The 26,867-nt window shown below is 40.2% G+C and overlaps 1 protein-coding gene across 4 annotated transcripts in view; it reads right to left on the reverse strand.

The window, feature by feature from the left end:
- The window catches only part of LOC136443933 (multiple epidermal growth factor-like domains protein 6), a 107,395-nt gene that overhangs the window by 79,154 nt on the left and 1,374 nt on the right, over window positions 1–26,867 (reverse strand). For all 4 annotated transcript variants that reach the window (XM_066441308.1, XM_066441309.1, XM_066441311.1 and 1 more), the window contains exons 2-4: window positions 20,942–21,079; window positions 19,308–19,417; window positions 3,430–3,540 (exon numbers count right to left, since the gene is read on the reverse strand). In XM_066441308.1, coding sequence (XP_066297405.1) covers window positions 3,430–3,540; window positions 19,308–19,417; window positions 20,942–21,079 — 359 coding nt within the window. The remainder of the gene's footprint in view (window positions 1–3,429; window positions 3,541–19,307; window positions 19,418–20,941; window positions 21,080–26,867) is intronic.

Raw genomic sequence — 26,867 nt, forward strand, 5'->3', positions numbered from 1 at the left:
TTATGTTCTGGCAATAAACCTGACAAATTGGCCTCATCCCTATTGCCCATCACCACAACTTACACATATCTAGTACCAAAGGCTACCTCGGCAGGAAGAAGGTTAAAGCCTTAAACCATTTATGATATTTTTCCAAGATATTTCAGAAGCTATAGTGGATTTGGGAAGGTTATCCCCGGGTCACAATCTGCCAACAGTAGGCTAAAATTTAAGAACTTGAACATGCTTGTAGGCGACAAGTTCAAACAAACTTGTTGCGGTAGTAGCTCCCTATCTTTGCAACATTTCTTATGATAGCGGAAATACGTCCGGCAGTTGTTTGAACGTTTGTCACGCACAGATATTTCATCGTGAAATATGGTAAACTAGGTTACTTCCTCTCACAAATACCGACGTCCGAAACGAACATCATGTTGCATTTCAAACCTTGAAATACTGACATCAGTAGCAAGAGAGGTATGTCATTCGTCCCTTTGTGACATTAGTTTTTTTTGCACCTGAAAGCATCAGACGTACAATATTTCTGCATGAAATACGCCATAAGCAAGGTAATGTCAAATTCCTTTGTAATGTTGATACTTGAAATGCAGACGATACAATCAAGATAGGGAAACAGACTCGACCACTTGTGACGTTAGTTTTGTACTTGAGAGCCTTAAACCAGACCTTGTTAAATATACTTGCTTCAGCTTAAAACCACAATTCATTTTCTTGGTTATTTTAGATGGAAGCAGTGGGCTGCTGGGAAAACAATAGAAAGTGAATCTGACTATATTTTGTCCCTGAAACCGTGTCTTATAAATTTTAAGGTACAGACTTCCTCTCGGACTCTGTATTCGCGTTTAATTTGTTTCCATATCCGAGGAACAACGATTCGAATTGGTCTGGCCTAAGAGACACAGTGTGCATATCACTATAATATCGAATTCCTTAGCAGTGTCTCCAACTACAAATAAAAACATCCAGATTTGGGGACAATATTCCTACTGGCAATGTCATACAAGACAATGACTTCTTATCCAAGGTTGGACCCAACCACCAGCACTGTCGTCATGGCAACAGACCATTGCCATGGCAACACATAGACACAACACCATCGTACGAGTGTTCCTTATCTGTCGAAGGAACCACCAACAAGCTGATGGACTCGGCTTCAAAGAGATTCCATCCCAAACGACTGACAACAAACAAACGGACGCTTGAGAAGGCCCCGGGGAGAAGAAAGAGCGCTTAGAAGAGGAGACACCAGCGATAGCGCTGTCTGCCATCCACCGCTTGTTGTGCCTAGACTAGTCTCATATATCTGTCATCTCGGGGACAATTATGTGAAAACACGGGCCCGGAAAAGACGGTGTTTAGATATGACACAGTATGCAAAAGTATACGGTTGAAAAGGGCAGGGATTGCAATTATCGTAATGCATCTGTCTTGGAGGTGTTTGGGCTTACCTGGTGGTATCACCTGGATCTGTGCTGACAGTGCAGAAGTGGTGTTTAGGGTGTAGGCTGTATCTGTACCTGTATCTGAGTTGGTCAAGTGGAAGAACCACCTTTCAGGGTAACACTAGACAACCAGCTTGACATGCACTTTGTCCGAGCTGTTCATATTACATGTAACTAGTATATGCATATCTAACTTTATTCAAAACTGTATCTAAGAATCCCCTGTTGGATTTGATTATGGCAAGTTCTATGTTATAACACTTCTGAGGAAGGACATGACAAGAGTTGCGAAATGCGACCAACAGTGGTGAAATTTATCTGACTGAAGTGACAGGCCCTTTGGCAAACCAGGGCTTTAGGCAGCAGTAAATTGATATCACATCCCAATTTCCCATGTTGATAAATCCTACGGGAACTCTAAATCCAGTGTGGCAGTCACAGTTATGTTGTGTTTTAATCAACCTTCAATCTTTTTCAATCTTGGAATGACCCAGTTATACTGCTAAGGGGTGTCCGATTGTTTCCAACCGGCAGCAAATTTTCTGGAGAGTTTGAAAGTCAGAAAGCTCAGTCCTGGAGAGGGTTGAACAGTCTAGAAAATAGGAGTGATATAGCCAAAGAAATGAGGAACTGCATGGGCATCATCTGGTGCCTGCTTCATGGCGGCAACAACGTTGATACTAAATTTAGGAGAGTCGTCTGTATTACGTTAAATTCAGGAAGCCATCTGAAATCACTGAAATCAACTAACAAGATTTCCCTACGAATAACAGGAAATGAAGATAGCTTGTCTGTACCTTACAGAAAAGGGACATGCATGCTCCCATCACATACAATATTTAAGTGCAATAGATGGGGGAAGACCCTGCTTTTTTATTGTCAATCTTGTCCCCAAACACCTCACAATGCATATATATAGCTGGGTATCAGCTTCCTCCACTTTCCTTCCTGGCAGACTGCCATCGAGGTTACCGCCAACCTTGACCCTGACTCTTTCTCCATCCATCACCATAAGAATAAAGGAATGTGGTTGACAAGCCCTAACGTTTGTGAACTTGACAAGAATTCAGAGCAAAGGTAAGACGAGATGTTGTATTGTAATTGCATGACTGACTTGTGGGAGATATCTATGCCCCACTTGCTGGCAGAGCCAACTAGAAAAGGCTCACACGGGATGTAATCTCATCAACAGAGGGCTTAGAACTCTGCCTGGATTTGAACGCCATATCTTCTGATCCAGAATCAGATTGGGAGACCACAATAGGGTGTGTGTTAGACTTACTATATGGAATGATGTGTAACTTGAAGCAACAACAGTGATTTCAGCATGGGCATGCACATCAGACTCAGAACAACCAGTACTGATAAATGAATAAAGGGCTAAGCCAGGCTTCAAACCTTGGAATAGATGATCCGGATGCATTTTACCACAAAATATCAGGCATAGGTTTGCATAACGCATTGTAGACACTTAGAGGTGCTTTTAAGCAATTGGAACAGGTGCAAAGTTAATACAACCTGATTGCCAAGTTGAGGCCCTGTGCTAGTGAATGAGGGCTAGCAATGATGCCCTAAACAGATGACAGGTGTTATCCCAACACCTGCATCATTAACACAACCATGGGTAGGTGTTTTGGACTTACCTTATTGACACCTAGGTTCCTGGAAGCCCCTACAGCAGGTGTGACGTCAATTAAACATAATTGCCAAGTTGAGGCCCTGTATTGGACGAGGGCTAGCAAACAGCAATGATAACAGGTGCTATCCCAACACCTGTGTCATAAACATAACCATGTGTAGGTGATTCAGACTTACCTTACTGAGGCCTGGGTCCCTTGAAGCCCCTACAGCAGGTGTGATGTCAATTAAACATAATTGCCAAGTTGAGGCCCTGTATTGGACGAGGGGTAACAAACAGCAATGATAACAGGTGCTATCCCAACACCTGTATCATAAACATAACCGTTTGTAGGTTATTTGGACTTACCGTACTGACACCTGGGTCCCTTGAAGCCGCTGGGACAGGTGCAGGTTTGCTGGGAGCGGTAGTTGCCGTTACATCTTCCACCATTGAAGCACACCCCACTGCTGCAGGTGGCTGCAGGGAAAACACAACAGGCTGTGAGTATGGATAACAGTTATCAACATTGTATCAAAGAAAAATTCTGGTAAAGTGAAAACTCATCGCCAAGCACAATTTAATCAATGTGCTCACAGTGTCAGGAAACAGTTCACATAATCACTTTCTTTTATTATTTACTCATTCATTCCTTTACAAAGTTGTAACTATTAGGAGATACAGCTGTCCTATTTTAGTAAAGCACCAATCTATTAAATTCTAATAATCAATATATATTTATTGATACTCTGTAGTATCAGTTTTTATGGTTATTTCATGGATGGTAAGAACTTAAAAGAAGGTTGTTACCATGTTGATAATTCAGATCTCCATTATTATTCTTTTAGGTGTTCATTCACCTTTTCTAGCTCTTTGGAAAAGGACGCATTGTTCTAGAAATGGTCCCAAAAGGCTCACATAAAGCATGCCAACAAGTGTCGCCCCCCAGACTTAGGGACCAGACAGTAGCTGTTTATGTACATCTACTCTCTCAACACTCAGTCTTCTACCCAGATGAGTCTCCCAAAGATAACACAGAACAGTTGGACCACCGGACTGGATCCATCCTCTAACGGATCTAACCTCCCAGTCTGTTACACATGTAGGTCTACACGTACATGTCTGATTTAGCCCTCAGGCCAAGTCCACGAACTTGGCAGCGAGCAGGAAACATTTTGGCAAGGAATGAATGAAGCAGGATGCTCCAAGTGTTCTTCAAGACATCCCCAGAGACAAATTACATGCTCCTTGTTGGAACCAAGACAGGAGGGTTGCAAGGGAGGAATTCCAGACTTGCCAGACAACTTGTTATCCGGTCGGAGTGCTCGAGGCTGAGTGATGTTGGAAAAGTTGTGGCCGAGAGTCGCACCGAGCGAGCGTGGGGTGAGCCAAACCACGCCGAGGGCCACTTGTGAACTTCAGATAACGGCGGTCACTACAAATTTGTGAGGGCGGTTCCCAAATCTCAAGGGCAGCATCATATTGGAATGTACAGTACAGCTTCACACCAGTGTGTTTTGAATGAGCAGCTTCACTTTCTGTAATTATGGTATCTTTCTGTTCTATAATACTGTACAGTCAAAACTGCCCAAGAAGACCACTCAGCGGACCAATGAAATCTGGTCTATGATGATAACATATGATGATGATGTGGACAGGTGGTCACTGTAGACAGTGTTCCTAATCAATGTCAATGGGGAAAGTTATCTAGGGCCCACCAAAAAGTGGTTACATTGACCAGGTTGTGTTCATCAGGCTTGACTATACATTACTTTACTTTAATGCCATACTATTTCAGTTTTTTGGTTCATGAATTTGAATATGGCACCAAATACATAGTTGCTATTTAGTTTTGTTACATTTTATGACTAAGTCTTCATAAAGTTCTCAATGAATGCTAAGGCTACAACAGACTGTCTATTGAGACAATTTCAAGAGGTTTCTCCCTGGGAAGTTGTTATTTTTGTAATCTAGACTCCATGTTTGAAAGCGATCCCTGTAAGTACTTAAAGTTCAAAAAGGGTTCCAACAAGGCATGAAGCTTGATCAATCCATGGTTCAAGTATTTTGACAACAGACTTTTCTTTTTATCACTATCAGAATACAGGTTCTGCAGTTTGTTGTGTCTTTCTGGGTGGCTTTTCGCTGCTCAAGTTGCTCGTGAAACAAAATCCGCCTTGTAATATGGGGCAAGTACCTGCTGAGGGTGATGAGGATGCAAGGCTTGAATTACAGTAAAAAGAGCCACAAATTATGGTAGTCAAAGCAAAAACAAGAGTTTGTCAAAAACTTACGTATAGAGCCCTGTCTGAGCAAGAACCAGTAACTGCTCATTATTAAGGACACTAGCGTTAAGTCAAGAAAGGTAATTTGTCCAATTTGTGTTTCCAACCTTGACACATCAGATCTGAAGATTACTGATAAGTCCAACCTGTGCAAGTGACCACCTCTACATAAGGACCACCTGGCCCCTTAGATATTTAATTCTCACTATTGACCCAAGCATTGACACTCCTACCTATTCAGAGCACGCTTTGGTTTATATCATGGTCAACAGTCATTACGGATCCCTGCTCTAGCTGTAGCTAAGGAGAACAATGATGGTTTTGCAAAGCTTTAGGTTCCTGGTTGATAATATTTTGTATTTGCAGTAGTGATATGATGGAAACACATATTCCAGTTGTCATGATTTCGGGGTTGAGGGGTCACAGGGAAAATAAAGCGACTACAAACATTTCAAGATTTATGGTAGCAAGTCTGGCATAATATAACCATTGTCTGACACACTTTTCCCTCTAGTGGTTCAGTCATTTCTCATCAACCATGCCACGAATGTAGACAAAGTTCCGACATGTATACATGTCATCTACAACTATCACCATGCTCTAATTATTGCAATATTTGACATAGTTGACACTTTGTAGCGCACTGAGGTATGTGTCGCAATTACAGATGCTGGACGGTGACTGTAAATTGATATAAGTTTGCTGAGACTTCATTATGCGATGTATCTTAAATTTGCGACTGAAAAAACCTTGGCAGTACAAGACAAAATGTACGTTCACATTGTGATAAGTTTGCAGCTACAGGTCATTGCAATATAAAGCCACCGCGAACATTTCATGATTTACGGTATGTTGCATAAGACTACCACCTGAAATTTCCATCAAGTTCCCCAGATTAAAGGCAATAGTGTTTGAGGATAGCCACACCCTTCAACTATGTTTGAGAACCCACCACACTTATTGATAAGAGTAGGAGTCCATCCCTGTTTGAGTGATCAAACTAACTTCAGTCTTAAGGTACACCTTAAGGTGGTTCACTGGTTATCCAAACAGATGCAAATTGCTCTGTGGGGTGAATAAGTTTATGAATAGAGGTATGGAAATAATATAATCAAGCATAACCTCTTTAGTAATGGTGAAGAAAGAATGGATATCCAATGTCTCCTTCTCTTAGGTACATTATATGTGTCACAAACTGGATTAGAGAGATATGAGGTACGTGTACCATTCCATCACCCTGACATTTACCACATCGCTTTAATCTTTTAACAGAAATATGTCTAATCTTTCAGTAGTTAATGAAGGAGAGAAGATCCAATATGATCAGAAGGAGGAACGCTTGGTACCGACATTGATAACGGCTCAGCCGAATTCCAGGGAAGCAGCAAGTATGCCTTCCCAAGGGCTCAAGTTTCTTTTTCCCACTGACCAGGATTTCCTCACATCATCTCAGCTGTCCCATGGTCGGACCCACAGGATAGCTAGAGCCTGTGGTTTGCTATAAACTCAATTAAAACTCACTCAGTAGGCACTTGACTCTTAATGGCTTTTCCCTAGGTGGCCTTAAAGTCTCTTATTTCAGACTATAGGTGGTGTACAATGTAAGTGTGGAGACAGGGTGGCTTAGACGAACCAGTATATCATGTTTATACTGGGTTTTCAAGCACCCAACTGTAAACAGTCCCAAACCACTATGTACTCAAACAGACCAGATTAGCCTTACTGTTCCGACTGCTGTATATACATAAACTTCCTAAGGACCTTGCCAGAGGGCTAATGAACGATTAAGTTTATACAACTTGTTGATATCAAGGTGCAGATGCATAAACACCGCTCACTTGAAGGTTTGGGCAGATAAATGGATCTGAAAAGATCTGATTAACTGGAAGTATTGTCACTAAATGTACAGGAAGGTTTCACATATACCAATCAATTACTAGTATCTTCTATGAATCTTTCAATAGTATGCGTATTGCTTACTACTGTAGTCTTATGGAGAAATTTAAGTACAGTAAATGACTATTGAGGTTTTCGACTTTCCAAGTGTCTTTCCAGTCATCTCTTTTTCTCTCCCTTTCTTCACATTTTACCTGAGAATTTTCTTGGTGAAGACTTCCCAGGAAGTTCCCTATGAAAATGCCCCCCCCCCCCCCCCCCCCCCCGTGTACACTATTTCACACCCGGTAGATTTCTAGCGGGGACGAGCGGGAACCAATCAGATGGCTGCTGACAGGTCTTGGACTGTCACCGTCAAGTAGCCAATAACTGGCTTCTCGCGGACTATTCGCACCCCTAGTTTCATGTAAATTTCAGATACCCAAGCCAAGCGCATGATCATTAGTTTTGCACCGGGAGTTTTGAAGTCCTCGCTACAAAACTAGTATCCTTTCGAAAGATTAACGTTGATGATCCAAACAGGAAGAAACTGTGAAGATGAAGTTTTACACCTTCAATGGCGCTGCACTCGCGCTAATGGAGCGATCGATCCGAGAAGGAACAGATCCTGACGACGCTGAGATTTGTGAAGTGGACCCGACATTTCCCACCAAGACGAAGCGATCGAAGACGGACCGGGCACAAAAATGGAGAGAAATCAAGTCCAAACTGGTTCTGAATGAAGGTTTCGTGGCGCACTGCGAGGCCCCAAATCACCGACTTCCGAGGAGAGAAGACATTGAACTCATTTTCCGACAAAGTCACCAAACAACGGGTCCGGAGTCCGTGTGTGAGACGTCCTTTAAAAGAGGGCAACGAAAGCCGATAGACCCAGCATTTGTATCATTATATATTGTGATGAAAGTTTGTATATGTTACATTAACTCTTATTGTTATTTCTGTGTATAGAAGAAAGCTTCAGTGTACGAGTACACGGCAGAAAATGCTCTCTCTAAAGTATGGCGCGACGGGCTATACCGTATTGTGGAATAAAACGTTATGTATTTCAGTCTTGATAATATTGAAACGTCTGTCTGTCATTCATTTGATCCCTATAACCTTCTTTTGAAGCCCCAAACAAATGCTTCACACAAATGTTATTCTGACAATGATAACCATAACCCACAAGCGAAGCTAGTACAATTTGAATCTACCAAGAAAGGAAGCCCTGGAAAAAATTATTTGTAATGTGAATGAGCAGACAGTGGGTGTGAATTGTGAAATACTCCTTCTGTCGCTCGCGCGCCACCAGATAGTGCTAATTGCCTACTCTGCAAGTGAATAAACCGGGCTAGCGGGCCCTGATAAATTATTCATCTCCTAGTCCCCGCTAGAAATCTACCGGGTGTCTTTCAGTGACAAGCCCCCCCCCCCCCCCCCCCCCAACAACTACTAGTATTCTTTCTGGTCTGTTTCCAAGTAGTGTTAACATGTAACCGCATACCACAGGCTGAGGTCCACTAAGTTGGGCTATGCCAAAAATGTTTTTACCTTCAGCAAGACAGGCAAGGCAAATCTCGACAACGTCTTAGGGCTTAAGATCCTGACACACGTCTGGATTAGTTGCTTCTTGCCTATCGTCCTTCGGAGAGGATGCTGACGCTTTGGTCTCCTGTTTGAGGAGAGCCTCAAGCACATTTAAGAATGCACCACACTTGTTGATGAGAGCAGGAGTTTCTCACAGGTGTTCTTGAAAAAAGCTTTTTGGAATGGATATATTGGTACTGGGTTGGCAAGGGGCAAAGCAACCCCTCCCAGTAAACAGCAAAATACATACATACATAATTCAGGAAAGTTGTTGTCCTGTGTGCCACTAGACATCAGAGCGGGACCTTTGCTCAGAACACTTTAAGCTAAATGTCTTGCCAGGAGCAGAACATTCTGAAGACTGCATATCTAATAGACTATTATCTCATCTTGTGGTAGTGTTGTTACAAAGGGCTATTTTTGTCTACTAGCAAGTTACCACAGAATCATTTAAAAGGATTAAAATTTCTTCTTTCAGAAGAACAAGTAACAATCAAACTGTATGCAAATGTCATCCATAAAATGAGGTTTATGAGGCCTCCAACCATAAAAATGATGGGAGCTAGTGCAGCAATCACTGGAACTTCTCAAGGCTATAATGTTTAAGACCTGTAATCCCTGTCTGACATTGCTTCTAGATCCTTTTGCAGGGCTCATAATACCCCTTTCCTCCTCCCTGAAATAGTACAGACTGACATGAAGACTTTCACCGCCTTGTTCATAAGCACGCCTACAATGATCCAAGGTAACGGCAAGTTTCAAAACGTTTTACCTGCATTTTACAGAAGAGTCTATTCCATTTGACAAGCACAATTTAACTTAGGTAAATTGACCTGCAGCTTCTGATTTTCCAACAAAGGAGCCCAGCTGTGGAGATGATGGGAGTGGCACATTAAAAGAGCACATGCAGGTATTAATTACATCATAATTGGTGTGTATCACACCTTTCAAAGATAAACTGTCTGTGTAGAAGCTCCACAGGTGGTATATGCTAGTACAGTCTTCAAAATGGGTAGACACATGCTCTGGCATATCTTTGCTAAACCTATCAATTTATATCTCTCTTCTGCAGGGTACCCTTAGAGTCAATAATGTCTTGAACACCTGGAAATCTAAAGTGTGCATACCTCGGGATTGTTGAAAACTGTAATTACATCTCTCTGACCTTACAGATGATGAACATTATTACAGGCCACCAAACTAGTCTTTGCAGTGTAAACTAGTCATTAGCAACAGGTCAGACACTGCTTTTGAAGTCTACCTCCCTGTCTTAGATGCAATTGTAAATGTGTAAGGTATTTCTGACAAAATGTCTGAGAATGGACATGCTCTAGTGTGATGGGCATAAGTTCTCAGGCCACCAGCTGTCATTCTACATGGTTAACTAAAGACAATGAAAACTGCAATTAGCAAGAAAATGAGATTAAGGATTATGCAAATTTGAGACCACCTAACAATGAAGAATGAGGGAGAAACTTTCTAGTTAGTGACAATTTGTTGTACATTGTCTATGACAAGTTACTCCAAATTTTCAAGTTTAAGAGAACAATAACCAATTAGACTATTGAAAACTTTTCAGGATTAGTTAGAACATGGCCTTGTGTTGAAATTGTAAACACTTATCAAGGATATTCCATGATCCTGCATATGCATCTTGGAGTTTCTAAAAATGATCCTTTTAGATAAGATCTACCAACAATAAAAAATTAAAAATCATAAAAATCTATTCATAGCTCCCTGAATTACCATGCTCTAAACAAGCAAACAAACAAATAACACTAGAGAAAACAAACAAACAGACAGGTGTAGAAGCAAGCATTTGAGCTGACCTGGCCCAACCAGATCTTTTCATTTTTAAACCCCCAAATCAGAAACAGGATATGAGCCTGCACAGACCCACACCACACACAGATCACTGAGTGACTCCTGACTCCAAAACCTGCATTTTATCTCTCCAACAACAAAGGCATGATTCATACAAGATGTCTGCTCAAATAATTTCACTCCATCACCCAAATTAGGAGAGATCAGGACAGCTGATAGTGATGCAGACCCAGTAATTTCCCTGATAGCAGGGTTAGGGGGATATCTCCTCTCACAATGGAGGGCTTTTACTTCACTTAGGTGAGAATGTGGAGTCACTGCTGACTGTTGACATCGTTTGAACCTCAGAGAATCCGTTGTAGCTTAGTATTGTAACCTCCATGTACAGAGGTTTTGTTTTCGGCGTGCCTGGATGTTTGTGCTCTTGTGTGTTCGTAGTTGTTTTGAAACACAAGAGGCGAGTAGCACATTCTCCTGGCTCCCTGGGATTCAACCCGGGCCCACCAGCGCACAGACCACATGCACTTACCGCTAGATTAAAAGGTTCGGACCAGTTAGACTGGTCAGTTGGTGGCACTGGAACACCACTGTAATACTTTGAATACACTGTCAGTATAGTGGTAGGAAGTGAGTGACAATTGTCACTGCAAAGGTCAGACATGCAAGAATGACAGGAAGTAGAGTTGGGATGTACAGTAGTAGAACTAATAAATTAGCCAGTAATGACAGGCATCCCAGGTCAAGGGGTCAATGGAAGAGGCTACTATTTCAGGGGAGGCATTGTTTTTGCTGTTTGTGTTTTCGAAGTTATACATTCCATAAGAATCATCACTTTCACCGAAGAGTGAGAGGGAGTGATAAATGGACATGTGATTTTTTTAATCAAAACCTTACTTGCATAATCAATTATCTACATTTAAAGAAGGCTTACGAGAAACTCTATTTCCAAGAGTCGAGAGATCTTCAAACTCTTGGTTAAAAGCTGACTCAGAAGTTTTAGGGGTGGCATCAATCCAAACAAATAACATCAGGGCTTGGCAAAATACGAGCTGGGTGGAGGGCAAGGGGCTCTTTCCTGTCCCCATCTGAACTGAACCATTTGTCAAAACACTGACTGCACATGATTTATGAGCTGTGACAGTCTGAATATCTTTCAAAATATTGACTCAACTCTTCCTTAGGTTGCATTGTACCTGTTGAAAGAAATAATGATGGTGTATATATTGAATGATCATAATAGTTGTTTTCTACGTGGTACACAAACTTGCGATGGTCTGCAACGAGAAGAACAAGAAGAGAAGAAGAAATAGCAAATAAACACAGCGAAAACAAGCTGGTTCAGCATTTCTTAAAGGTGGAGTCCTTCCAAAATAACTAACATCACGACATTGCAAAATATGAGCTGGGTTCAGGGCAAGTATCTCTTCTCCTCTGTCCCCAACTAAACCAAACCATTTGTCAAAACACTGCAGGCTCCTCTGTCGGCCAATGATTTACGACTCCGGGCTGGGCAAAGTTTGGTTGGTATCTGCTGGTTTGGGGAGGGACCCCTGCCTGGCTAGGGCTTGTCACCCCACATAACACAGCCTGGGATCAGCTTGCATGGGTTTGTTTGAAGTTGGGGAGTTTGTTGTTTCAGTGCGTTCTGGAGAACCCTATCAAGTGATGGTGTGGAGTGCTGCCCAGGGTTTCTCTTGCAACCAGGTATGGGACAGAAACACAATACCAAGGACACAGACAGACTAAGCTCCAAAGGACTCCTTAAAAATTTAGGAATTTCATAAAAATTTGGTGTGTGATTTTTTTTTATTACTAAGTTACAAAGGTACAACCCGTTAAACCTGTTAGCTTTTCACCGTCAAATATAGTAGCTTGGTAACTACAGTTGATAGGTGCAAGCTGCACAAGGGATGGATTCAGTTGAGCTCTTGGTTTATTGTCTTTATCAGATTCATTTGGTGGCTGATAGATTACAGAAGTTGGCCACATGGAAGGACAATTATAGTATTACAGACCTTTAAAGCAAGTCTGGACCAATACACGGAAAACTATCCAATGGTGTACAACTACAGGGTACTGAATAACCTACAGAGACCAGAGATGTACCTAAACCTGAATTCTACACTCTACCCTCCTCTCCAAGCAGATGTTGGAAGGCAAAATCGTGGCATTTTTCTTGGCCGCACGTTTGTAGCAGAAATTGGGAGTTAGATTTAGAAAACAACACAATTTTGCCTTCAAACATCTGCTTGGGGATTACACTGCTCTAATCTACTCTAATCTACCATAGATGTTAACCAACCATAGAAGGTCCAGTTAGCAGATTAGTCCTCTTACAAACTATCCACCACAATTGGTCAACTTTTAATTAGTTTTATTACTTTTTCAGCTGCTGGAGAAGGCTGGAGACTTCAGACAGACGTCCCAGCTGGAAACCTGGCCTTGGAGTTCATGAGTTGAGGTTGAGGGCCAGAGGGTATAATTCCTGTAGCACCACACACTTCACCCTGTATTTACTGCTATGGCTACACATTCTCAACCAAAGTGGTCCGGATGTGCTCGTATTTTACCTTTATCTCAAATGCGATATACTACTTTAGCTTGGGAATTCCGCTTTTGCTGCTATGTCTCTTGCTATTTCCTCAATGCTGCAGGCCTTCTACCAGTCTTTCTTCACTATACCATATTCGTGTCTAACTCATGAATTAAAAAGTTTGATTGACTATAGGTCTGATAGGCACTAAATTTAGTGAACATTGCATTTTTGAAGATTTCAAAATGTGTTAATTGGGACGTTTTATTGCTGGCAATTTTTAAAGGTTAGATCTACAATGTAACATCAAACAAAGTTATAATAATATTTTCCTCAAGAATTTCAACTGGCTCTATATTTTGGGTAAATAATGCTTTAGAACTTTAGTTATAAAGGCCTCATGCTATTTGAGTATTTTTCATATAGTTTTCTGTGCTAGTTGCCAGAGCTAACCCTAGTTGGCCAGCCCTCAGGCTTTACATGTATGTCATGCTTCTACAAAACAGCATGCTGGAAAAACTACAGTTATCATTGCACACAGCAGATCACTTTGTTACTTGAAGGACACCAATTGACCAAATCAAGCTGATATAGACCATCTAGACTTGATTTACAGTTTAATAAATATCTAGTAGCAGCTTTGTAGTGATTGATTGCTTTCTAACCACCACTTGCTGGCCTATTAGACAGATTTAGAGAAGATGACAGCTTATTTGAAAATAAACACAACTGTTCTGATATCACCCCCTGCCAGTGGGAGACATACAACACATTTGGACCCATTGGAGACAATTCTGGGCCACCGCCAGACGACCGACCTGGAAGGTTGCACGTGTTTACCTTCGGATACCGCTTTCTAAGCTTCGCACGCCGCAATTGTCACAGGAGAAAAAAAGCACAGGCATTCCAACTCCTTGTCGTCTTTTGTGGGCGCACTTTGCAGTGTGTACTTAGCGATAGGGGTGTTTATTTGTGACATGGTGTGTATATCAGTTCACATGGTCCGAGGGTGAGAACTTGGTCAGATCTGGACATAATTGTGTCCAGGAAGTAATGTTAATTCATTTTATTTCGCAGGGACTTAATTTTGCGGTAAGAGGGCGAAAGGGGGTGTTCCTGTTATTTTAAGCTCACCGTGTGATGAGTTCGCAGTGTAAAATCATGAACATAAAACCACCGCGGACATTTCAGACTGTACAGAATATGCTTTGGACACTTTGTTTTGAAAACTGCATTTTCTACATCACAAAGCTGGTTTATTTATTAGCCTATATTTATTTTAGTTGTTAAGTACCCTAGAACAACTGGAAACCCCAGGAGTTTTTGTTTATTTTCAACTATTTTGTTAAGCCATTTGTTTGTTGTATTTGTCTGGATAAAACAAACCCAAAATAAACAAAGCAATTAAAGACATCCTGTACATGCACTTGCAAAGCTATCCGATAACTGTTGTGATATCTGCATCAACCTTGTTGCAATTGAATTGTTTCAGTGCAATAATCTAAAAGAAACAGTACACTTGCCATCCCGTCTTTGCAAGGGTCTTCCACTATTGTACTGTTATGGCACTACTACTGTACTGTTATGGTACAACTACTATTGAGACCACAAAATGCAAGCATTCCTTTATCTCTCTGTCACAGCCAAGATCAAAGAACAGTCAGGCTTAATTTCTCTGCGTTTCATCTCCTTTACCTAGGACATCTGGTTTAGATGCAGGACACCAAAAAATTAGGAGTGGTCTTGTCAAGGGATATTTCTAATTTGGAAAATTGCAGGGGGCAGTTTAAGAAAGCTGTTCACTAGGAAAGGGTGGGGTTCACTGCTAATTGAACACATGTACATGCTGAGTTGGGAATTATAGTGAAAGGGATAGGAGCCCCCCTCCCTCTCAGAATTTGAATATGCTGTAAACAGATAAATATTCTCTGTGGTTTTTAATTTCATGGTTTTTGCATTGACCTCTGAGATGCTTCAATGGCATAGCAATTTTAGTACGAAAACAAAGGTACAGAAAGAACTAGTGTTTCGTTAAAAATAAGGCCTTCATCCAACAAAAATCTTTATCACTTGAAAATGAGTTCATGTTCACTCCTACTACTTCGCTCCAACTTCAGACTCAGTATTTGGAAGGGTTGCATTGAATGGACCACTGCCAACAAATAAAGCTTTCACTGCCTGCCCATTTAAACACCCCCATTTCACTTCACTGCCACATGGAGCCCTCTGCTGAATGATGAGACTGAAATGATCACCTAAACGTCTCTTCTCTTTCACCATAGCAGGATACAGTATAGCCTCCAGCATGACTGAAATAGGGGTGATAGAATTACATCTTCTAGTAACGATTTAAAAGGGTGTAGAATGCTGTAAGATATCCAAGGAAAGCTTTAGAGGGGCTGAAAGAAGTGCCCATCCCAGAGTTCATAAAAGTATACATTATTAGACCGTAGTAAGGTTTATACTAGCCTGGGCACCAAATATCCTCTGTAGTTACCGCTCTCCCTTTTCGCTTGCTTACTCTGCGTGGTAGATCTAGACTACATGTACATTGTCAAGCAAAATGGGGGAGCCAACGGTAACTATGAAGGATGGTGCCCAGGCTAATTACATACTAGTACATGTACCAGGACAACTATAATGCGGTTTGCATGATTATACAAGCCAGGATGACTATAATGAGGTTAGATTTATATAACCATACAACCTAGGAAGGTTGCAAGCTGGTTTCCTTGATTATATTCTGTGAAGGCGGCAGCTGGGTTGATCAGCTAGTCACAAATCCTGAGAATGCAGAACAACCTTGAACCCTCTTGGTTGCTAACAAACGCCTTAATCCCTTCTGCTAAACTGATTAACGCCTTAGGGACAAGCTTGAGTCCAAGGTCGCTACACCCTTGACCTTTTCACCCTCCCATACAAATATAACAAACAAACATCAAACCTGAGAAGCAAACTGGCAGATACAAATACTTTTCCCTTGCTACAAAAGAACAAGTTTCAGAGATGGCCTTGCTAGAGAGTAGGAACTTTTGTCAAACCATCCTTTAGTGCAAGTTCACAATTAGCTTACAGGGCATACAGCAGTGGCAACGTGTCACACATACATTGTATCGAACAGCAACAGCCATTTGAAGCTCTGAATCTGACTTCTGCATCTCTTGAAAAAGACAATATCTCTCGTTATCTTGTTTAATCCAGCCCTAATGCAAGGTGACAAATTAGCTGTCAGCCCATCACTCTCACCATATCTGAGGAGAAAAATCTGGGAGGACATCTCTGTCCACATTTGGCCATGGAGATGGCACCCCCTTTTACTCAGCTTTACATAATATTCTGGCTATTCTAGACTCTGGACTGTGAGCTATTTTAGACATAGCAATTAGAGGGAGATTCTTTACATTTGGCCATTTGAAGCATCCAAAATAATTTGGCTCCATCAACCTGAAAACCAGGAATGAGGATGAACTTTTAACCAAGCATTGGCTTTCGATAGAAAATGTGAAGACTATGAAAAATATCAACCTTTTATGGAGTGCTGATTCTTATCTCCAAGCAGATGTTGAGGTAGAAACTGTAACTTTTTCTGACTGCCAGGCTCCTCTGACAGCAACTCAAAGAATTCTGACTGTGAGAAAAGTCTATCAGACGGAAAAGGTTACGATCTTTTGCCCCAACATCTGCTTGGAGTCTACTGCCTGAGGAGTCCAGCAGAGGGCTACTCTCAGCCTGACCTTCCCTTTCATGTCAACCCCTTTAACTTTCCCTCCGATCTGATCAATCAGCTTGATAAGGACCAGTTGACAGGCCATGTATCCCAGCATGCAGTTCCCTGGGGGTCTCTGGCAGAAGAGCCCATTGGGAAAAGTTACACAAAGGGGCTCCCTGTTTGAAATGAAGTGATCTCTGTTGGTCTCTGTCTCATAATTAGAGCAAAATACCTTTATTAAAAAGCGGATTACCACAGTGAAATCCTATCAGAGCTTTAAAAATAGCTCTATTGAGTAAAATGAAGAAATTCCTTTCAATTTACTTCATAATTCATGAGAGGTCTAAACTACACTGATTGTTGAAAGGAAATTTTAACCAAGAATTTACTTCCTATCTATAGAAAAGTGATTATCACAGTGAAATCCTAAGCAAGCAAAAAAGAAAACAGACACTGTAGCTCTATCCTTGCCCAAATTGATAAATCCTAACCAAGCAGTTTCTGTAAAATAGATTTAGAGGCTGAAATGAACCAATCTCCAGCAATTCACTTCACATAATTGGGGTAAGTAAACAGATTATTGGATGAAATTCTAACCAAGCATATCTATAGAAGGGATTTCACAGATTGAAATGAACCAGTCTGAACGTGTTTACTTGGTCAACATCTATATTATTGGAGTGAGATTATGTGGAAAGTTTAGAGCCAAAACGTGTGCATGGGATAGTAAGGGTTAAGTCAGATCTTCCCTTCAGAAGCTTCGGCCACAAGGTCCACTCTTTGCCTTGTAGAAGTAAACCAGAGTCCAAAAAAATACATAGTGAGCACCTATCCACTACGCTATGCACTTTTATCATTCTGCCCCCCCATGAGCTGGGCTAAGGAATCTGTTCAAGATATCAAATCTGAATATCCAACACAGTCTTTCAAATCCTCTGTCTAGTCTAAATGAACTGTAGAGTGAGCCAGCCAAGCAGTTAGAGGCCCGGTCTCAAATTTCCATGCTGACCTCAGTCCAAACCCTCTATTTATTTGTGCTGCCTACTGGTCCAGATAGAAGGTGGGGGCTTCTATTATTGCTGCGGAAAACCCAACAGATCTTTGCCGGTGATCCCCTGCAACAGTTGCACAGGATGTCATTCAGTCTCTTGTCTGGGACCCCGCATGCCTTCTGCTTCGGGCATGATCAGCTGTTCCAGTTTTATGTAATTCGAAGGCAGCTACATAGATTTAAGGTGAAGCGTTATCAGCAATTTTGTGTAATTTGCAGGAAAGGTTTTGAACTAAGCGTAAAGTGAAGTCAGCCATACTCCCAAATTCACCATGAACTGTACAGACTTTCTCATTCAGACCCCCTAGTCTGGCTCACAGTCTCTATAGCCTGGTTCTCAGACACTGATACAGATTACATCAAGTGATAGAGATGTGATAGAAACCCTGGGGCTTTCCCAGCATCCTGCTCTAAGGAGCTGTCCTGATAAGCCTGCAAAGCCAGATTAAATGATAAGTGTCAGCAGGAACACACATTACTTTCTAGAACCTTCCCGAACTTCTCAAAAACATCAAATATTTGCAAAACGTTTACCCTGTATAAACTGTCACATGAGGTTTGTCATTCTTGTTAGAATTAGAGGTAGAAAATACCTCATTCATTGCTACATCGTGTCTTTTCGGTCCATCTTGCACTCCTCACCCCCCCCCCCCTTTTCCCAACAGTTTGTTTCCCTTTGTTGCCTGTCTCTGTTTGCCCCCCCCTCTCTCTCTTTTTGTCTGTCTCTCTCACTATCTCTTTCTTTACCATTCCCTCTCTCTCTTTCTCTCAATCAGATTTCAGGTCTCCAGAGGATGTCCTTCATGGGATTCAGACTGTACCATTACCCAGTGGTCCACCCCAGGCTAACTGTGTCAATGGACAGACTTGACCATGCAGACTTCTCACATAAATCACACAGCAGTGATCACTGGTATGGTTTCCCTCTGACCCGCAAATGTTGGTTCATACCCTGTGGTTCACATAGGGGCCACTGGGAAAATATGGTAGTTGGCTTACCCCAGGCTACCAATGGTAGCAGTAGGGTAACATTACTAACGTACATAGAAAAGGGTCTTGACGGCTTGTTCTGAATAATGTGTGCAGAGTGCAGACGCGATGGTATTTCTTCAACATTACCAGACGATTGTTAACTTTTAATGTGCGTTGTCTCAACAAACGACTATATCTACCATACCAGAGATGTTACTGTGAGTCTGAGCCCTACATATCGCAATGAGGTGCCAATTGGTGCCCCGGTTTGCTCATCTCCGTTTAATTGCTCCGTCCCCATTGACAAAAGCTACTTAACCACACAAACCCTCTGCTTGCTTAGGCTCTGCTTGATGGCATGAATAGAGGAGCCGCGTTGCGTTAGAAGATTAGGAGGCGACGCCGACTTACGATACATGCATCCCGGTTCTCGGTTCAGCTGCTGGTAACCCTGGCAACAGCGGTAGTTGGTCTGGTATGTGGACCGGTACACCTGCCGATACGCCGTGTAGTACGCAGTTCTGCGGACGGGAAAATAATGCTTGTGAGGGGAAAGAAGTCTCTGTTTGCATTTGGCAAATACTTGTGACTGGGGGAACACTGAGCTGAGGGAAGAAGGCAAATAGTGTGGGGTCATGAGAGGGGTTCTCTACACAACACACAGTCTACAAGAGTTGAAGAGCAATAGTTCTTTGGTCTGTAGACATAGGGAAAGTCTTAATGAGCAATTGTGAGGGCAATGGCCCAATTTGCCCCAGTGATAACACATGGAAAGTAAACTAAATACGTGTGAAGCTGTTTTCGTTTGGTTTGCTGTTAATACATTTTCCATCCAATCTCTATGTACGTTCTGGATATTTGTGCTTTGTATTACTCTACTTGGTGAGCAAAACATGACAGTTGTTTTGTCTGTAGGCAAGTAATTGTCACATTTATGACATAACTTGCTGTTGTGCTTGTTGCAGTATTTCTAGAGTACATGCGAAGTTCATTGTTTTCTTTTTGTTCGTTTGTGGTAGGTTCATTTCCAATTCATTCCCTGTAACTTTTCGTTACTTGCACTTCGCAATACTCAGTCTATCTCCCATAAGATTAACCTTCTTCCAGCTAACGTAGTCCCTTGGCCAAATTTACACTGGTTGACAGCTAGGCAGCAGGGAGAAGGTTAAAGAATAATGGTGGTCGTTTTGTCTGTAGACAAGTAATTGTTATTTTTACAACATAATTTGCTGTTGTTTTAGTGATGGCATTTCTACCATACTTGTGACATTGATTATTTCATTCTTTTTGTCTGTTCCCTGTCCAGCCCCTGTGTATATATTTTGCATGTCTAGGCTGTAGTTTACATTGCATCAATCAATAACAATGCCGGAAAGACAACACACAGTGTGTAAGGTAACCGAGCAATGTCGACGTCCATTGTCATTTCGTCTATAGACACAAGACCAGTTAATAATGCCAATTGTAGGTCTAAGGTTGCTCTTGTGTCAATGGTGATGTTTATACAGCACATGTGAAATTAATTGTTTTCTTTTACTAAATTGTTTTTATCAAATTTACAACTCTATTTCTTTGCAACCTGGCTACTGGTAGGAAGTTGTATAAGGTACATAATCAGCATTAAAGTTTATGTTTCAGAAATGGTTTACTTTAACAAGGACAAGGAATAAATGATTTCCTGTTCTTTGATGGATATAATTACACCCCTCCTCAATGGGGCCCTTAATCAATCTAAACTGTCAATAAAATAAACACTCATTGGTGAATACTGTAAACTTTGAAATTGTTTGTGGTGTTCTCATGGCTTTTGCCATGACACGGGGAATACTCACTTCGATAGTACTACTACTATACTACAGAATCATTTCCCAACCCCTAACTTAAAAACCTCCCTCGAAATTAAGTCCCCACTGTAATAACTGAATTTACAGTATGAAATGAAGTACCAAAAAAGGAATCTCTTTCAATGTTTCACTGCTCATATCTATATACTAATAGATATGAATACGAAGAGAAAAATATTACTAGGGAAAACTGCCTCTTACCTCCTCTCGTACCCTACACACCAGTCTTGGTAGGACCCACAGTTCGGTTTCCACACCTTGACTGTGCGAGTGAAGGCACGGACACACGGCTCCCTCTGTCCCACCATCGCCACCTCCTGGTAAGGACACACATTAGGCCTGGAGGAGAAAACAAAAACAAAGTTTCACTAAGTCACACTTGACTGTCTCTGTGAAGACACAACTACATGATGGCTCCCTCTGTCCAACCATAACCCACTCTAACACTTCATGGCCCTTCGTGTGAAGGCACAGACTCATCTCTGTCCGACCATCACTACCTGAGGCCAGCATAGACGTAAGGCCCGGACACACGGGAAAATAGAAAAAAAGTTTTTTTTTTTTTTTTTTTTAATCTTTCTTTATTCACGTTTTAACAAAAACAAAGAAAAGCATGGCAGTTTACAAAACAAAACAAAGCACATGAGATACCACAAAATCAAAACATAAAATCCGGGAACAAAATAGTTGGTACAGAAACCCCTAATGCCCATATATAATACACATATATACACATATACCTATATATTTAGAGAGATATGCATACATACATATATATATATATATATATATACATATAGATCTCACAAAGATGCATACATATAATAATATTTGCATACATATAATAATATAGATGCATACATATAATAATATACATATAATAATAGATGCCTACATATAATGATATAGATGCATACAAATAATAATATATCTATATTTATTCACAACGAACAATTAAATTTCCATCATTTGTCAAGAAAAAACTGTATTGAATTTCCCCACTTCCCCCTATGTTTATGTAATTTTCCTTGTCTGTTTGCAATATTCAATTCTAACTTATAATAGAAGGAAACAAAGGATATAAAGGCTGGTAAATTCAATGAATAATTGCGATGTTTAAAGACAAATATCTTACCAAGCAGAATAATAACATTCGACAGAACCGGGCAACGATCACTTAAGATACCGAAAATTATACTAAGTGCATTAATATGCAAATGAATATCAGTGATTTCGAAGAACCAGTCGTCCACCTGTCTCCAAAAATGTGCAGTTTTATGACAGTTCCAAAATAGGTGGACAACCGTTTCTTCTTCCTCTTTACAGAGACTACACAAGGGGGAGTCTATCAATCCCCATAGATATAGTGTTTTGTTGCATGGTAAAAATTTGAATAACAATTTGTACTGAAACATACGGCTATAGGAATCTATGGATATTTTATAGGGCAAACTATACACATCACGCCATGGTAGCGGGGTGTCAAAATATTCTTCCCATGAAAATTTAACTTTTTCAGAAGTTCCCCATAAGCTGGCTTCATTCATGAAAAATAGGTAGAGACATTTATTAATTTTACAGTTTCGAAGCCAGCCTATGTTTCTACACACAGGGAGACATACAAACAAACTTGGAGAGTTCTGTTTCAGCATGGCTTTCCAAATAGAAGGGATAGCCGAAATAAGTTGGTTATATTTGAATTCGGAAAATACATCCCCAAATTTTTTGATCAGATCATTATATGATAAGAACCTATTTTCTAAGTCCAAGATGTCATTTACAAAAACAACCCCCCTACTAAGCAATACCTGAGAAAAAAATGGTTTTCCACTGACAGTTATATTTGAATTTAGACATAAAAGCTGTTGTTTTACCTCAACCGCCCCCTCGGGTGGTCTAAGTTGGAACCTCAACCAAGCCTGTATTACATGCGTAAAAAAGGTACTTATAGGTGATCTTTTCCCCATAAGAGATTCAAAATCCGCATTTTTAAGCTGAGAAAAAGGAAACAAGTTTGTGCGAAATATAGAACTAGATAAGAAGATAAGCTTGGAGCAAAACCAATCCTTATTCAAGTACAGTTTTGGTAACCAAGAGCCTTTCAAGGTTAAATCTACAGCCCGCAAGTTTCTAAGCTTTAGCCCCCCTTGTTCATAAGCAGCATACAATGTTTTCCTTTTAACCCTCTCGGGTCCATCTCCCCATAGAAATTTAAAAATCTTTTTCTCATATCTATCAAAGAAGGTAGGGGGAGGGGACGGAAGAGAGGTTAGTAGAAATATAAATTGAGGTACAATTAAAGTATTGACCAAAATGATTTTGCCCATAAGGGTTAAAGATTTAGATTTCCATAGCATTAGTATCTTGTCAATCTTTACAAATTTTCGATCAAAGTTACTTTCTATGATATCAGAAAAAAGTACTGGAATATGAATTCCAAGAATGTCGACAGGACCATCTGTCCAAAGTATCGGTAAAGAGCACGGTAAATAAAAGTTTGTACCATTTAACGAGCCAATCCTCAGTATTTTGCATTTATCAAAATTAGGGCATAATCCTGATAATAAGGCAAAATTTTCTAAATCGTTGACCAATGCATACAGACAGCCAAGTTCTGGAGTAAGAGGGAAGTTGGAATCATCCGCATATTGAGAGACTTTAGATTTAATTCCAAAAGTATCTAAGCCTTTAATTTCTATGTTATTTCTAATTTTTATAGCGAGCAATTCAACTCCTAAGATAAAAAGATATGGAGATAGGGGGCAGCCTTGTCGAACTCCGCGGGACAGGTTAAAAGACTTAGAGATATAACCGTAATTTATAATTTTGCTAGAGATATCGTTATAAAGAATTTCTATCCATGTTATAAAAGATTTCCCAAACCCAAAGTATTCTAGTGCTTTTACAATAAAGTCTAATCTAATAGTATCGAAGGCTTTTTCAAAATCTGCAATGAAAATTAAACCGGGCAATTCATTTCTCTCATAATATTCCATAATTTCTAAAATTCTCCGTATGTTATCGCTAATACAACGCCCCTGTAAAAAACCAGTTTGGTCATAAGATATCAAATTAGAAATAACATGTTTCATACGAAAGGCGAGACATTTGGATAACACACGTGTATCACAATTAAGTAGGCTAATAGGGCGCCAATTCTTTATATATGAAGGATCTTTCTCCTGTCCCGAAGGATCCTGCTTAAGTATCAGCGAAATAAGGCCTACTTTTTGTGTGTCAGATAATTGATTTTTTCCGTAAGAAAAGTTAAAACACTCTAGCATGGGCTGCTTTAAACAATTAAAGAAAGTTTTGTAAAATTCTATCGGGAGCCCGTCGAGACCCGGAGCTTTCCCGGAGGCAAAAGAAGTAATTGCGCTCTTCAATTCTTTTTCAGTTATTAATCCTTCACATTTTTCACGCTGCTCAGCAGATAAAGAAACAGGTTTCAATTTAGGAAAAAAAGGTTCAAATATATCCTGATCTATTGACATAGGTGGTTCCTTAAATGAATAAAGGCTATGATAAAAGTTGGCTTGTTCCTCAAGAATATGCAACGGATTAGTTTTAACCTGCCCATCTGCTGTGATAAATGTAGACATATTTTTCCGAGCTTTGTCTTTGGTGACTAAGTTCATAAAAAATTTAGTACATTTTTCTCCTTGTTCCATCCACTTGGCTCTTTTGCTGGCGATTATATTATTAGATTTTATTTGATACAACAATACTAATTCTTGTTTCTTTTCCTGTAACTTATCGAATATGTTTGCATCTGAAAGAGTATCTAGCTCCTCTTGCAGGCTGCAGATTTCACTTGTTAAGGAAAGTTCCGTTTTTGTACGTTGTTTATATTTCCAAGAAGAATATTTAATAATGTGTCCACGAACACAGCATTTAAAAGTGTCCCACACGACATGCGGATTTGCAGAACCCTCATTATAACGGAAAAAGTCTGTTATAAAATCTGAAGTTTCTTTAACGAAAACTGAGTCCCTTAATAAGTCTTGGTTAAATCTCCAATATCCTTTACCCCTGGTTATTGGTGAGGTAATAAGTGATAGTCCAATAAAAGAGTGATCAGATCTAAAACTATCTTCTATTCTAACGTTCTGTACGGAGGAAACTAACGAAAAGGAAATTAAGAAATAATCGATACGGCTAGCCTGGAAACGACGTCTCCAGGTGTATCGTCTTTCCGTAGTATTTTTGTGTCTATAAATGTCTAATAAGTCTAAATTTACACATAAAGAATTAATAGCTTGGCGAGATTTAGGGTGGTAATTGAAAAGTCGATGTCCGGTTCTGTCCATATCTGAGTTTAGAACAGTGTTGAAGTCTCCTGCGGCAACAATATATAATGTAGGATCAATGCAATTATGTATAGTTGATTCCAAGTTTGTGAAAAAAGAAGGGTCGTCAGAATTGGGGCCATATATATTAATCAAACAGAAGCGCATAGAATCTAAAGAAATATCCAACACAATCCATCGACCGGAGTTGTCACTCAAGGTCTGATGGACTGTGTAGGAGACACTTGCATTGAAAAGAATCATAACTCCTCTACTATTACTTAAGCCGTGGTTGAAAAATATTTGTCCCCCCCAGTCTGACAGCCATTCTGTTTCAACAGACATTAAAGAGTGGGTTTCTTGTAGGCAATAAATATGACAGTTTTTATCTTTTAACCATGTAAATATTTCATTTCGCTTCCTGCGGTCACCCAGTCCATTACAATTATAACAACCAATATTAACTTTAGGCTGGGTCATGGAAAAGGTACATTATAATATATATTATATAGAAATGAAATAGGAGTGGGCGACCACAGGAAGCAAAAATTTAACTTCAACACACAATGCAAAGTACTTATGTTGTATCTAGTAGGCAATAGGGGTTTGTCAACACATTTACATTTAATAAAACAGAGACACAGATTGACATGCCATGCACATAATGAAACATGATCCATGAAAGTATCTATCTTTCTACTACAAAGCAACTATTCAATGGTCTACTTATCTATTCTCTAATTACTTTAGAAATACAGGAGTCCACAACTAATAATAACAACTAAAACGCCAAGGTTCACTATACTGATATGTGCTATTCTCTACTTCCATGCCAAGAGTAAGAATACACAACATATCCATAAAACTAATGTATATGATATTAAGTCCTTTTGCGACAAGGAAAAGGAAACATCAGAGAACCTAGTAAATATCATAAGTAGTTTGTCCCTTCTTTGTTGCTTGAAAGGTAAGCCAGGGACCAAAAGACACACACAAAAAGAACAAGAGAAGAGGCAATTCAGATTCGGTCTGTTCTCCTCTAAGCTCTAATTACTTTAGAAATACAGGAGTCCACAACTAATAACAACAACAAAAACGCCAATGTTCACTATACTGATATGTGCTGTTTTCTACTGCCATGCCAAGAGTAAGAATACACAACATATCCATAAAACTAATGTATATGATATTAAGTCATTTTGCAACAAGGAAAAGGAAACATCAGAGAACCTAGTAAATATCATAAATAGTTTGTCCCTTCTTTGTTGCTTGAATGGTAAGCCAGGGACCAAAAGACACACACAAAAAGAACAAGAGAAGAGGCAATTCAGATTCGGTCTGTCTTCCTTGAAAAAAAGTTTGAAATACGTGGTTAACTCTCGCACTGTCTGCGTGATGGTATGGCCACACCAATCTCCAAGCAGATGTAAGGTCTAAGGATCTGGATCATTCTATGTGTTCCATCCTTGTTTTTGCAACAATTAGTGCTATTTCCTAGTATTGTACTTTTGAATGGTTCACCTTATCCTTAACAAATTCTAGAAAAAAAGGAATAAATGTTGCAAACACAGGCGTAAAACTGTGGGGATTTTATAACAAGATGATATGATTAGAAATCACCTCACACTCACAGCTTTAAGATGGTGAAAATACCTTCATTCAAATATTACAGATCATTCATTCACTCAGTAACCGTCGACAGGCACGAGAAACATTCAGCAACATCAAAGGCTTGTCCAAATTATAACAAAAGGGAACAGAAACAATACCCATCCTAATTTCCCTACACGGACAGCCTTGATTAGCATGACATAAGCGTAACGATCCTTTCGCTAACC

This window comes from Branchiostoma lanceolatum, chromosome 10, assembly GCF_035083965.1.
Source record: "Branchiostoma lanceolatum isolate klBraLanc5 chromosome 10, klBraLanc5.hap2, whole genome shotgun sequence".
Classification (NCBI taxonomy): Eukaryota; Metazoa; Chordata; class Leptocardii; order Amphioxiformes; family Branchiostomatidae; genus Branchiostoma; species Branchiostoma lanceolatum.